This window comes from Coloeus monedula, assembly GCF_965178545.1.
Source record: "Coloeus monedula genome assembly, chromosome: 11".
NCBI lineage: Eukaryota > Metazoa > Chordata > Aves > Passeriformes > Corvidae > Coloeus > Coloeus monedula.
The window spans coordinates 13,928,524-13,943,519 of record NC_138791.1 but is presented as its reverse complement, the minus strand read 5'-3'; the positions used below and the strand labels follow the sequence as shown (position 1 = coordinate 13,943,519).

Here is a 14,996-nt window from a genome sequence, read left to right as displayed (position 1 = left end):
GGACTCATGGTGGGACTCCTTGTAACCATGAGGAGACAGAGGGAAATGGAAGAGGATCATGGGTGCCCTGGCCTTCACACCCTGGTGGGTGTGAGGTGGTCAAAGCACCTTTTCATTGCTATTCCTCTATTTCCTGGACTTGTGCACCCACACTGAGACATTCTTGAAGAAGCATAAATATTTCTCCATCAGATTCCGCCACTAGTTTTTTAAAACACATTATTAATAAACTCCATGGCTAGTTAAAAAAATTAATGTACTGCCATTTAAACCTAAAACTGAACATACCATGATCTGACAACTGGGAAATGTTTCTTAAGTCTTGTAGTCTAGACACACCTGAAATGATTGGCATCATCTCTGAGAAATTTTACTTACACTAAAAATATAAGATGTGAAATACTTCTAGAAAATATGGTAAATCAATCAGCTGCATTGGCCAGCTGTTTTGTTCTTTATGATCTGTGCTTCTCTGGACTGTAGTCAAAACTACACAGAGTTTTCCCATCAGGTCAAGCCTCAACTACCTCTACACTGATCTCACCACAAGTTCTACTGACATCAGTGCCACAGCATCCACTGTACCCATGGGCTAGGCAAGGAACCAGTAAAGTCACAGCAAGATGCAGAACAACACTCCACTCCACCCAAGAGCAGGAAAACTCTGAGACAAAGGATGGGAGAAGGGTAGAAGTGGAATTTTTATTTATTTCACTGTTTGATATCATCTAAGTTGCACAGAGCTGCACTGATGTCAGGGAGCAGGTCTTGCTAGGAGGAGAAAGGAGAGCTGCTAGGGGATGCATTTTGGTTTTGTGGTTGCAAAACACACAGGCCTGCAACTGTGATGCTGCTGTTGTTGTACTTTCCCAACTCTACTGAAAAGTATCAAGTCCAGAAAGATCCAGTAAGTCAGTCACATACTGACCAGCAAAAGAGAAGACCAAACAAACAGAAGCAGGAACAGCTTTGCTGAGAGAGATCTTGCCCAGACCAAATGTTTTAGAGAACCTATCCAGGCAGAGATTGTGGATACAATATTGCTGCTAGCAAGAATGAAGATGATGTGTATGTGGCCAAAATTAACTGAGCATGGAGGCAAAGAGAGAAGAGCCAGAGAAACAATTTTGTTGGGTGGAAGGGCAGGGGAGTTTTCAGAAATCTGCCATTGAATACAGATGCATAACTGTTAGGTGCAAGGCTTATACAAGTTGAGATTTATACCTCAGACATAATATCCAGTGGGTGACTCAATTACTAATAACTCCTTTGTCATGTGTTTCTCTAGATCAAGCAGTGCAGATAATTGTGAATAATGATAACGATTTGGATCTCAAGAGAGAATTTGCACAGATAGGCACACACCTATGGGTGATGTGGCCTCCTGCACAATAATTAAGGACGTAGCCAAGGGAAGTGAAAATGGATAAAATAATTCCTCTGCAAGAAGATTTTTTTAGATTTCACACCTGAAAAGTTGTACTGTGTGCCTATAGCAGGTAGCTGGCAGACTGATTTAGCACTCATAGACCTGAGAAAACAGAGGGTTTGCAGAAACAAGAGCAGGACATTGTGCAGAAATAAACACAAATGCTACCTCTGATTGTGCCAACACATCATGGAGCAGAGTAGTGGCACACAGAAACACCAATGCTCTTCTGAAACCTCGAGCTGTGTCAGGACCACGCTGTGCCTGGCTCCCAGACATGTGACAGAGCCACACCTGGGCCAGGACCAGCCAACTCAGACCCGCTCAGTTCCCTCTGCCCAGAAGCTCACTGTGTGCTGAGATGGGTCTTGGCAAACCTGCTGAACATCTTCAGCCACACTGCTCTAAATTGCCATCAGTGTGGCTGCTTGCTCTTAACCAAGAGCGGAAGTTGGCCCACTGAACTGTAGGAGGTAGAGGCACAGTTCCACAGTCAAATTCCTCTTGTAGGAATGGGGTTTCACAATCTAACAAGGTTACTTTAAAAAACTTGTTTCTGTGAAAATGACACTTACATTTTGCTTCTAGTATCAACAAGGCAAGTAAGACTTTCTCACACCCTGCGGCAGTTTCCAGAGGAAAAGTTCAGAGGCTCATCATTTCATCAGTTGACAACAGTTCAAAAGAGAATTTTGTCATTTCATGTTCTTAAGGCATTTCAGTGGGCTGTCTACGTGGGAGCAGCAGCTGATGTCAGGGAAGACTCTCATCTAGCAACAGGTATATGGTGGAAAACAACCCTCTTCTACATCTCCAAACAAGGAAAATGCCTTAGAGAGCTTCAAGATCTTTCAAGGCAGTATCTCCCATCTTTGGAAAAAACCAACATAGCTGGAATTTTTCTCTACTAACCTTGAGCCTCATTATGGCTGAAAGTATCCATGTATTAACTATTACCCCTGTACAGGTAATAGGTAATACAGACAGAGTGAGGCACTTAGAAAGCATGATTTGGCTTTTGGTGGCCTAAATAGCTTTAATGCCAGTGTCAAGATCTTCAAATTCACCAGTTCATTCTCTCTGAATGTTTTCTGGGCAAGATTCAGCTCCAGATTAAGGGCCGTCCATCTGGATGTCTGCATGCAGGTGTCTCTGTATGTCCTTTATATCCATAAAAATGTTATCATTAGATTGGGAATTCAAGGGTTGGATTCACTTTTGCATCCAACTAGACTAAACCTCTTTCTAAGGCCCAATTCTTGATGTGCCTTAATGCTCATCAGCAATCCTTGCAGATTTTCAATTACAAAGCTGCTCAAGGTGTCCGGATTTTTTTTGCTTTATAATTATTTTGTACTTGCAATTTTTTTTTTTCCGATTGTTCTTTTAATAAATTGCTCTTAATTATTTTAATTAATAACCAAGAGTTGTCTTATTCCTCACAATCTGCAGTGCCCCTTATCAGGAGTGAGCAACTCTTTATCAGCATTACTGAGTCTGAGCACACCACAGTGAGCACAACAGTGACAGTAGCATCATGTTTCTCACAAAGCTGCCATGGTCTCACAGCCTGGCTTACTCTAGTCACAGGAAATGTCCCCAAAAGACAATGTTCTCTTCCTAGTCACTTTCTGCTGTGTCAGAACGGCTGCTGCAGAAGCATTGGTGCACGTGCTGCCCTGACAGTACCTGCTGCCTGCATGGTTTTAATGGAACTTCTTCAGCCTACACTACAATTAATATGAATGCACTCCGGTCTTAATGGACTGACCATCAAAACATCTCTGTGCAACAGGAAAGAACTGCTGTCTCAGTAACACACACAGCAGCATGAGAAGATGGAGCCTTCTGCTGATTTCTTTTATCTAAGAAAAAATTGTCTCGATTGCAGTAAAAATACTACACTTTGGCCAAAGAGGTTTCTCTCTGAAGGGAGAATTTCTCTCCTCCCAGTGCCTTGTAGTCATAATCCCCCTGGGTTTTGACAGTGCTGTGCCAGAGTCCAGCTTAGCCCAGTCTCCCCTTCCCCACAAGCTCCAAGGAGGTAACACACGAGAGCAGGCATGGTGGGATCTTTGAATTGACTGCCACAAGCAGTCCCAATAGGCATTTGTTCCTCTTGGTTTCAGAGTATGAAGAATGGAGCTCTCCAGCTATTTAAGTACTTCTGTGAAAACTAATCACTGATGGTCTAAGATTAAAACCTGTCACCTCCTGTTACCCTAAAGGAGAAGGATGACTTCTTGCTAAGGACATGAGGTGGCCAGGACATTCATTTTAGTCTCCAATAGGAAGGAGAGAGGACAATAAAAGTGCATTTTCTTTATTTTAAGTGGTATAGCATCAGACTGAAAGGCAAACTGCCTAACGCTTTCTGCAGGAATGTAATAGCTGACCTTTCTTACTACTTCCCATGGGTACTTGGAAAGATTCTTCCTAGAAATAAGTCACACACGTCTACCGAATAAAATCAAGGAAAAATATAACTGGACTTTTTCACTTTTCTAGGAAGCAAGTTTCTTCAGTGTCTCAGAAAAGGCTCTGAATGCTTTTTGGTAAAATGAACCTAATCAGCTACAGATTGAATCCCAGATCAATGATGCAAATACAGACTAAGACAAGGAAACTTAAAACACCTTCAAGCAAGACGTACAAGCAGACTGAGGTCAATACAACATTTTTGGTATCTTAATTCTGCCTGTGAGAATGACCATCATCAAACAAGGCGGCGGCTGCAAAGGCCACAGTAACATTACAGCTTCAAGGCAGCAGCATCCTGCACTTAATAATTTCCAGAGGAAATGCCTCATGAAGAGAGAATAGCACTACACTCTGCTTCCAGCATCACTCTCAGTATAGCTGAGAGGAGAATTTGACCTTTGGTAACTTTATTAATACCAAATTAACAGATGGCTTCGGACTTAGGATTGTTTGCTTATCCCTGTGTCTCGCTGTCCTTTCTGAGAGCCCCAGACTCCACCTCTATACACGGTGAAAGTCGGGGCAAGGCCCCCAGTCTCAAGAGAGCAGTGGAGGTGAATATCCTTCCTCTGCAACCCGCCCTGGTGGAGCAGCTGGTTTCACTCTGGATGCAATGTCTCAGTGTTTTCAAGAGCTGTTACTCATGTTTTTGACATTTTGCAAAGGTTATTCTGAAATTTCTATTAAGACAAAGTGGGAGAGGTGCCTACAGAAAAAGAGGCACTCGGAGCCCCATTACAAAGCACATTAAATTAAATGAAGCAGCACAGGTACAACAAATTTCTACCAAAACCCCAGGATTTATCACAAGCATAACCTTCTCTTCTTTGTGTAATTAAACCAGACTCCAAGCAGTACAAACACAGGAGATTAAGCCCGTCTTACCTGGAATTGGTATAATGGGAATACTTTCATTGGGGACCACACGGGGGGAGCTGCTGTCCTCCACATAGAAATGAGCAGTCTGAAAACACTTTCTGTTAAAGAAAAAAGAAAAAAAAAATAGATTCAGGGTGTGAAAAACTGTGCTCTGAAAAAACTTTTGCACATGTTCTGTTTCTCCATTTCTCTTCCATACTTTCAGATGTTATAATTTTAAAACATTGATACGTGAAAAGATACGTTTGTTTTCTACAATTACAATCCTAATTCCAGATTCTGGTGTGCTCTAATTCACTGACATCTGACATCCACCCATCATAAATGCCTTACATATTATTGCTAAGTACTATTGAATATGAAATTATAAAGGTTAGTGGCTGCAAAACAGGTTTCAAATACATCATTCAGAAAGAAACTCTGCACACAAGAAACACCTTCAGCATACAATTCAAGCCCAAATCCACCTAAGACACACCATTTTCAGGGAAAATACACTTACTGTAAAGTTTCTGCTGTGTAACAACCACCAGTAATACAGCATCTGTAACTGCTGCATATCATGATGTTCTGCCATGAAAGTTATCCTTCAAACATTAGGTTTTTTTGTTTATTTGCTTTTTAACACTAATGCCATTTAACCTTCATCTCATCCTCCTCCTGCAAACTTGTATTACATATGCTGGTAGAGAAAAATCCAATAGACACTTCTCTTGGGCCCCAGGACTCCTCTCTAAAAAGGTCTATAAAGAAGAGCCAAACTTAAAGCCACCTGACTCTTTTTTACCTGTATTTAATGCAAAGCAGAGAGCACAAGCTGGTCATCACAGAAAACGTACTGAGCAAAATAACATCAAGAGATCCGGGGAGATTCTGCATGGTGATATTAACTGAGGCAGGGTTTTCCAATGCCAACGTCACTGCTCATTGCTGACTTAATGAGCTGCTTGAGGCTTGAACTGAATATTTAATAAGTCTTGCTTGGTGTGAGCAGCTATTGTGGCAGGAGAAGTGTCTGTTCTCATCTGTCGAGGTGCTAAACAATAGCTCCCCAGTGCAGAAAGATCCTCTTCACTGCCGCCCTTCAGCTGCTCCGCAATACCTGGGCAAAGTTTGTGGGGACCTGGTGAGCTGTGCTTTGTCAAGCTGCAGGTTCCCTTGCTCAAACATATTTGCACATGTGGCTTCCCAGTTGCTGCCTTGCAGTTCCTGCAGTTTGCTGCTCTGCAACTCGGGCATTGTGCTCTCCATGCAGAGCCCATCAGCAGAGCCAGCCCCGCACACTTGGGTAAAGTCATTTGTGCTCCCTTTGTTTCCAACATCCATACATGCCAGGGAGAAAAAAAGTCAGTGAAAACCAAACCAGTCTCTTAGGTGAAACCAGGATCTAAATTATCACAGGTGCTTGCATTCCGTGCATCTGTGCTTTCTAATGCACAGGCACAGTGCTCTGTAATGCAAGCACAAGCTATGGCAGCACCAGTACAACTTAAGAACACAGAAGCAGAAGAGAGTGGATTTCACAGCATGGAGTCACTGTCTGAGGGCAGCTTTCTACTTTCAGCATGATGTCTTGCATTCTGCTGAAGTTATATATTTAGTGAGTATACTTTTGTTAAGAAACACCATAAAGTGAATTCACACATGAAGATGCAAGATGTGCATTAATCTCACAGCATTTAAAAGCATGGGTTGAACTCCCCCCCACCTCACCACTTGCTCCCTGTTCTCATTTTTTTTTTGGCAGCCTTTATTTTGGACAATGCAGACCCTGGGGGCACACAGCAGAATAAATCAGTCACACATAAAGAAGAAACAATGAATATGAAACAGGCAAAATGCTCCTGATTTTGATGTATTTGGGGCTCTTTCCCTTGAGTCAATACTACGGAAATGCTTGAATGGCTTCTCCTGGTAATGAAGACCTTAAAAAGGTGTTTGATAAAAAGACAGACCTTTATGCAGGGATTTACAGGATTTTTTAAAGCTGATGATATTGAAGAAAAGCAATTATTTTTTGTTAATTTGTTATTTTATATTTTGAGAGGCTCTGAGAGGCTGGCATTATGGTTTTATACACAGTCATGAGATGGCTTTTTCTTAATAGCCTGAAAACATGTAATTGTGTCAGATAATCATACTGTGCAATATTTTAAGGCCCATGATGGCAATAGCTGAATACCCAGCCCAGAGCAACTCTGCTGAGCACAATGTCTTAAATGAATACTTCACATAGTAAAGTTTGCTACAATCATTAATGTAATTAAAAATTCTGCATTTTAGTCCTGGAACACTTTCTGCAGCTGTTTTGCAAGACAGAGAGTCACAAACATCACACTCTTGTCTAACGTACATATGTAATGCAGCACTTTCATTACTTTACAGTACTGGATTCTGGCACGTTAGGTGAAGGCCTGTCTGTCAAACTTTTTTTTTTTCCCTCTACTTGCTCATAATAGCTGTAAATATTCTAAGTTTAGCCTTTACAGCTGAGCTCACTGCACACAGGACATTGTATCCCTGTCCTGGTGACTCCTTCTGTGTCTCAGATCTTTAAAGATCTTTTATGGGTTTAACAAACTTGCTGGATGAATTTTCCAGCAAGTTCTGCTTACTGGATCTGTTTCCCATGCTGACATCTTTCCTCTGTGCAGCTCCAGGGGGAACACACATTAAAAGCAGGGTGCCAGGCAGATGACTCCAGTTTGTATAATGCCCATTCTTCCTGAGTAAGGAAACACCTGGTCCCAAGTAGAACCTTCTGGAAACTCATGTCTGGTTTGTAGTAATAAATACTGATAGCTGCCATCAAGGCTACTGAGAGGCATTTCAGACAATTCAGTATCTGCCTCCACCCCCATTTTAGGATGCTCCTTTCTATCCCCTGGAATTTCCCCTCCCCATTACCTTTTCCTCCAGATACAAACCTTAAGTGGCAGCAGTTGCTAAGGCTACAAGAGGCTGCAGTAAATCTGAGTGTGTACATGGGGAGGGCTGGATAAAGGAAAAGGATGAAAGCAGGAAATTGCTTGTTTCGAGCCACCAGAGAGGGGAGTGGATAAAGGGCTAGGCAAGGTGCAAATCTACACCTATTTTCACATGAGCACTTCAGTCTGTAACTTTTAACCCCAGTGTGTATACATGGGTGGGTGTTTGCATATGTGTGTCCCTTTGCTCAGGAAACCAACACTGTCTGCAGAAAAAAAGAACAGGCCTTTCTTCCTAATAGAAGGAGTCCATAGTGAATGCACAACTGGGATTGTCATGGCATAAGTGATTATTAAAATCTTAACAACTGAAACACTAGTTTAAGAATAATTATTGTATTTCTGCAGCACTGGTTGAGGAAAAACAGATCACAACCTTGATTTCACTTTCAAAATATTTTGGGGAGCCATATCTTTTCTGTGAAATACCAAACAGTCTGTTGTCTCTGAAATATGCCCATGAGCAGTGAAGCACACCATTTTCTCTAGCCCCATATGTTTTTGTGGCTCTCTTTCCCTGGGGTACAATAACTGTGCGAGATTGTGGTGATCAGACACACAGTTGTCACATATGGACCCAAATGCAGAAGTAAAACAATGCAAGATTAGCATCTCCCCAGAGAAGCAGCAGAGGCAGGGTCTGGAATGCAAAGACAATGTGAGGGAGAGCATCCCCCTGCCCTGAATCTTTCTGCAGAGATACTGGCTGTGAATTACTAAAGCAAACTAACAGGATGCAAAGCCCAGAGCAGCAGCACCTTATTACTAAGATAAAAGCATAAAAATATGCCAAGAGATGGTCCTGATTAACTGGGTTAAATGCTTGTTCCATCTCTGCTGAGCAAAATAACAGATGAACTTCTGTAAAAGAAGAGATGCCTTGTGAGATTTTGACACTTCAAACAGGTTTCCTTGGTTATTAGTTACTAAAGCTCAAGCAGCTTCTCCTTTATACTCCTCTGAAAGCAAGAGGGAGAACTAGGTCACATAATGGCCTGAAAGCATGGATGCATCTTATTTTCGTGTAGAAGGTAATGCCTCAGTGTTAATACTGCCTCCAATACAAACACAGCTCGATCGCAGCCAATGGGAGTGCTGGGAATTGCTCCGAGGGCAGTGCCTGGCCTTTACTCCTCCTTACTGGCTCTAGCACAGGCAGCATCCCCTGATCTGTGACGACAGGTGGGATCTGTGTGCTCTGGAGCAGCCGGGGCAGGGAGAGAAGGAGCCAGGATTATAGCAAGGGACAAGCGATTGCCTCTGCAGTGGCTGGCTGGAGCCACCAGGGCAGTGGTTGAACACAGGAAAAACCAAAGGGGAATGTTTCACATTCTGGGGACACCCAAGAGCCATGCCCTGCCTCTCACTGAAGCAACCAGCACATTCATTGCTCCTTGTTCACTTGTCCTTCTTCCAGGTGTTGATGTTGGCTGGAGCAGTGTGTATTCCCTCTCCAAGGCCAGCCAGATTTATATTAATTTATTTCTGTACTAGCATCCAGGAGCTCTAGGCTCTCTTCCTGGGTGATTACCTGCGAAAGGATGACCAATTCAGGGGCAGATGGCTTGAAAGGGTCCTGCAGGCCGATTCACTACTGTCGGAGCAGGGCCAATCTTGTCCTTCAAGTGCCCTTCCTCCAGAAGCAGCCTGCCACAGACAGAACCTCTGCAGAAGGTACATTTGTTAACAGAGGCCAACAGTCCCTGCAGCCATACAGACTTTTACATACAGTTGTTAGCTGGTGAGAAGAACAGGAAAGATGGAATAAGAGTCAGACCAGCATCTGTAAGGGCCCTCTAAACCAGGCTGCACAGGACATGGCTTAGTCTTTATCAAATGCAACCTGGATACAGGCATTCATTTCCCATGCTCCTCCATCATGGGGGTGTCTGCAACTAACTCCCAAACAAGGATGCAAGGACAGGAAATGATCCCCTTTCACTACCACTGTACATTCATTCTCACTTTCAATAGAAGAAAAGCTGCTTTAGATTCCTGTTGAATTGTTTTGCATGTTTTTCAGGAGACACAATTAAGATTGGTTTCTGCTGGCACCAAAAACAGGGCATGTATGCAGTCAAGTGTACTAGCAACACATGGCTCTGCACTTTAAACTAGCTTCACTATTCCTTGGCAAGCATTTGTCACTGTCAGAACTGGCAATGACTCCTCAGAAAAGAGCACAGACTTCGGAACAACAGAAGCACTGCAAATCATGACCATGTCACCAGCAGAGCAGTGGATGGGAGCCTGGACAACAGCTGTCTGCAGTCTGCACTGCTCTAGCTGGGGTCATCAGTCACTGATTTTTATGAGCAATAAAACTGACTCAAGCGTTAAGAAGAAAAAGAGGAGAGAAAACCACACGAAAAAGCAGATCTTATGAATATGAGTAAGTGACCAGCATGGAGCAGTGATATTACATTCATTGAATCAGAGGGGCATCTGCATTTACCCTTTTTTGGCCAGAAAATGGCTTTATATTGCCCTTATTTTCTAGAATTATTTTCCTTCACAGGTCTTAACACTTAATGACCAGAATTAAAAAGCCACGTTATAAAAGAACCTGTGCCATGGGCACTAAATGCTGGCTGAACTGGAGCTACTGGAGGATGTACAAAGCAGGAATGCATAAAAACCAAGAGGACAAAGGAAAGCTGATAAAGGAGGAAAATTTCCCTACAATAATGCAGATTTTCCAGCAGATTGTTCCTGAAGACCACTTTCCTTCTCCCCACAAAGCAATTTCTGCCTGAAATATTCTTGAGCAGTGTTAAGCATCACACAGATATGGTATCCAGAGAGGTCTGGATGGTACATAGGTAGTTTTCAGAAGTGCATGGCATCCCAAGCCCTTGGCATGTTATCTTAGAACAGTGAGAAGTAGATTGTCTCTTTCAGGGGACTTCCTCTGTGCAAGGACAAGTGCTTTTTCACATTAGGGAGTTGACTCAGGTCCACAAAAGACTCCAAATGCTAATCACCAGTCCAACCACAACATTCTGCAGTATCATAGGGAAACAAAGACAGGAAAAAGACTGGGAAATGGCAGATGGAAAAAAATAAAAGAAGGCGGACAAAACTTTAAGACAGTATTTGTACTGGAGAATGCACCACTAGAAAAATTGTCTAGTTGAAAAACTAATCTGCAAACAAGACTGGGGATTTCTGACACAAAATGACAGCTAATTTAGTATTTATGTCCTAAATTTGCCAGCTGACTACACAGCTCTCCACAAAACTAAAAATTGTCTTCTCCCAATCCTCTAAGATCGTATCCTGCACCACAGAGCAGACACCCATTTTATCACATACAGTATTGAACTCAGGCATTATATGAGACATAATAATTTTTAGAAGGGTATTCAAATGATTAAACAGTTAAGAAATGACAACACCCCCATGAGCTGCCTTTGTGTCCTCCCCCTTTGTCAGCTGTGTGACCAGAGAGCACCCAGGAGGCCAGTGCAGAAATGCACTTAGAAAGCTCTTTAATTGCAAATCACAACTGGATAAGTCTTAGTTTAACTCAGCACAAATGTTTTCCACGCTTCCTTGTCCCATCATCCTGGTGTCCCTGGAGAACAGCGAAGGCAATGGTGAAACCTTATTTGTGATGATACTTGGCCCTGTGACACTTGGTAGCTAATTCTCTCCTGGTGACCTCTGACAGGGCCATAGGCACCAGACCTTCCCCTCCTGCTTGAATCAATACTCACAACAGCTGCCTTGGATACAGTCAGCACTTTTACAGATGACTGAATGGGTTTACTCATCAGTATTTTCTACTGCAAGAGAACAAGCTCCTTGGTTATATGTACTACCACTCGGAACTTTAATGTCTTCAGGCAAAAATATGGTAGACATACCTCTAGGTGGTATCTTAAAATGGTTTAAAGATGAGGCACAGCTTTAAAAACCAAAGGAAAGCCTGACATACTCATTTTCTTCTCCCTGAGCCAACATTTATGTAATGCAACATTCATAACAAAGGCTAGAAAATTACAGAGGAAAACAAAGACATGCCTTTTCCAATCAAATAATACCTCAGGCACTTCCTATAAGATGTGTGCTTCCAACACCCAAAACATCATGTAATATTAAAAGAGAGACTTAAAACTTCTCATAAAAGAAAGCTGGATTTAAGCAAGTGAAGAGCTGTTCTGCAATCACAAGAGCCACAGCAATCAATGACAATTGCCTCTTACTAGAGAGGAGCTTTTAGTAGCACCTCCAAGATCTCAAAATTTGGCATACTTGATATTATCATTTCAGAACATGAATTCCCTTTGGGATGATGAATCTTAGCAAAAGAATGAATAAAAACAGGGTCACACACTGGGAGGTTAAAATGCAGGTAATTTTAAATGTGAAGTGTATTGGATTGGAAACAGTGTTATAAGAAAACCAAAACAGAGATGATCCAACCTAGAAGAGGACAACAGAAACAGAGAGACAGCAGTCTCTTTGGAATATTTACATAAATGTCCCTAATTACTCCCATCTAATTACTCTCAAAACAGAAGAGCTCTGCTATTGCCTTTACAAAAAATATTCTTTTCTTCCTCCAAATGGGATATCAGAACATTCAGTTGACAGATACTTTAGGTATCCCAAGCCTCAGCCTGAGATCTAACACAGAAGTCTTGTAAAAATTTAGGTCCAGCTTGTTCCTCAGTTTTGATGTCCCTGCCCATCTTCAGGAAGAAATGCCAGTTTGTTAAATGTAATTAAATACTCAGTGGGAAGCTTCATCCTTCTCAACAAATGTGTCCATGTGCACCTGGACTGAAGCTGCATGGGAGAACTAGAAAGAATTCCCAACAGTGCTGGACATAATTCATGTTTAGCTTATTTGGGGCCAAGATAAATATTAAAAGAGGGATTATTTCCTTTCTCTCCTAATCACTGACTATTTGGAAGGTGGGCTTTTTTCATTGGCCACTTCAGTAAGAAACAGCTACTTTCTTGAATTTTAGTGCCAAGGAAATACACATTTATTAAACAAAAAGGATTCAAAGTATGAGGCATATCAGGAAAGTTACCACAATGTCTACTAACAGGCTTCTAATTACATGGAAGAGTCAGGAATTGAAAAATCATAAAGTAACAGACATAGAAGAGATTTTCCCTTTAAAAAAATCAGTTGAAATTATGTTGAAAATTAGAAACAGAAAACTAGAAACTGCTTTCATTCTCATGACAAACTCTTTTGCACTAGGCACACACTCAGGCAAAGAAACCATTGCCTTCCTGTTGTCTTAATCACTGTGTAGAAACAGCTACTAATCACTGGGGCAGAACGTTTTGGTTCAAGGCAAAAGTTCATTGCAGATAAGCAAAACAGGAGAAATTCAGCCAACCTGTGTTAACTATTAGAGCCCTTAACACCAGATACAGTTTAATGTATTTTCTATTTATGGACTGTTCTCTTTAGTTGCACTACTTCTAAAGCTTAAACCTGTATTTTTAAAGCTCTTGATAACCTTTCAGTGTTGATAAATGTGGGACTGGGGAAAGGGAGAAAAAAACCCCATGAGAACTGCAGTTCCCATCTTAGGAAAAACGTGTTTCTTAATGTATGAAGAAATGTGCCTGGATGCACAAGGCACTTGCTCAGAAGCAGATATGTAATGAAACATAAGCTCTTGGCTCTGCATTTCCTTTTCTTGAAGCTCAGGAAGGGCCATGGCTGCTCTGGCAGACACAGTGTCCTGGAGGAACACAGTAGATGTCTGCTTCCAGGTGAGCTGTTCAGCGCAGGCACCTCTAAGCAATCCACATCCATTTTCCTCCGGCTGTATTCATGCATTTCATTTCCATGTTCTGATGTGATCTTTGGTGGTGCTTTGGCTGCCATCAGACTGTGAGCTTGGGAGAAGAAAAGACAGGAGCCATTCACCATCACCATGGCCAGCCAGACACATTCAGGTGTGCAGCAAAGGGAGATTCCAGTAGGGGCTGAAGTCCTGCCGTTAGACCCACCCCAACTATTTTCATCTCTGCTCATATCTGGGAAATGTAGTAACAAGTTCCTGCTTTATTCTAGTGCTTTAATTCAAGGACTTTTGTGAGCTAAAAATGTTTAAAATGCAGACTAAACAGCAGAGTATTTTGCCACTATTTCTGGTAGTTTTGTCCCAGACATTTGGTTTCAGATCTGTGATTTCCTTTCGAGAACACACAAGTGTGAAATACTTGTTGATCTGTTTATTCATTTGCCTCCTGGCTGATCGTAGCCATTTTGACAGAATGGATAAATTGACTTGCTCCTTGTTGGTTTTTTTTTTGTTGGTTTTTTTTTTCCCACATGCTTCTCTATCAGCCTGGAATCACTGCCCCAGCTATCACTCCTACACCCTCATTTTACATTCTGCACCCTCCTTTTAGAGGCTTGCTAAGACAATTTCACACAATACCCAGGTTGTCTGAAATGCCACAAACAAACTCTTGCTACAGCAGCTTCTGCAACTCCATCTGCCAGATGAAAACAATACATAATATTTAGAGAAATTATTTTTGAACAATTCAAACCCAATGAACACTTTACATCACTCTTTATAACACAGGATATATCTGACAACCGCACTTGGTTTCTTGAGGCAGGACTTAGCCATTTATCTACAACACATCTCAGCAAATCTTCTATTTTTCCAAAGCATGAACAAACACCGCAATTTGGAAAGGGGACAACTCTTGATCATCCTCACTGAGGAAATGGTAAAGGTAACAGCTTCAAGTGATCAGGCAAAAGCCTGCAACATCAGCAGAAGATTTTCAGTGTAAAGTAATTTCAGCAGGCTAACAAATGGGTCATTTTTCTCCAACACGTGTAGCACAACAGTGCATTAATTGATGTGTCCTTTATTGCAAAACATACTGTCTCCCTCCAGAGAGGGAGGACTGGAGCAATGGGATGCAGCATTACCAGGAAAAAGCTGAATAATGCAAACTTGGCACCACATAGTAGCTAAATGTTGATTCATGGAAATCATGAGACATTCAAGGGGACAGGTCCCAGGCTCGAAATTACACTCCACTCTTGTCTTGCCCCCGTGTGATTATAGCAAGTTTGCATAGAATTTGCTGCTCACTCTTCTAATTGGATTCCTGCAAAGGGCACTTTGCTGTGCCATGAGCTTGTCACTTTATATCCTGCTTTAACTCCAAACCACTCAATTAATATTAAATTCTATTTATTATAAAAGCATTTGTTTCTA

General features: G+C 41.9%; 1 protein-coding gene across 3 annotated transcripts in view; it reads right to left on the bottom strand.

The window, feature by feature from the left end:
• Window positions 1-14,996, bottom strand: part of PTPRG (protein tyrosine phosphatase receptor type G) — a 398,071-nt gene that overhangs the window by 34,595 nt on the left and 348,480 nt on the right. For all 3 annotated transcript variants that reach the window (XR_014226741.1, XM_082289015.1, XM_082289016.1), the window contains exon 14: window positions 4,796-4,887. Coding sequence is in view for 2 of the 3 variants with exons in the window: in XM_082289015.1 (XP_082145141.1) it covers window positions 4,796-4,887 (92 nt within the window). In the remaining variant the exon portion in view is untranslated. The remainder of the gene's footprint in view (window positions 1-4,795; window positions 4,888-14,996) is intronic.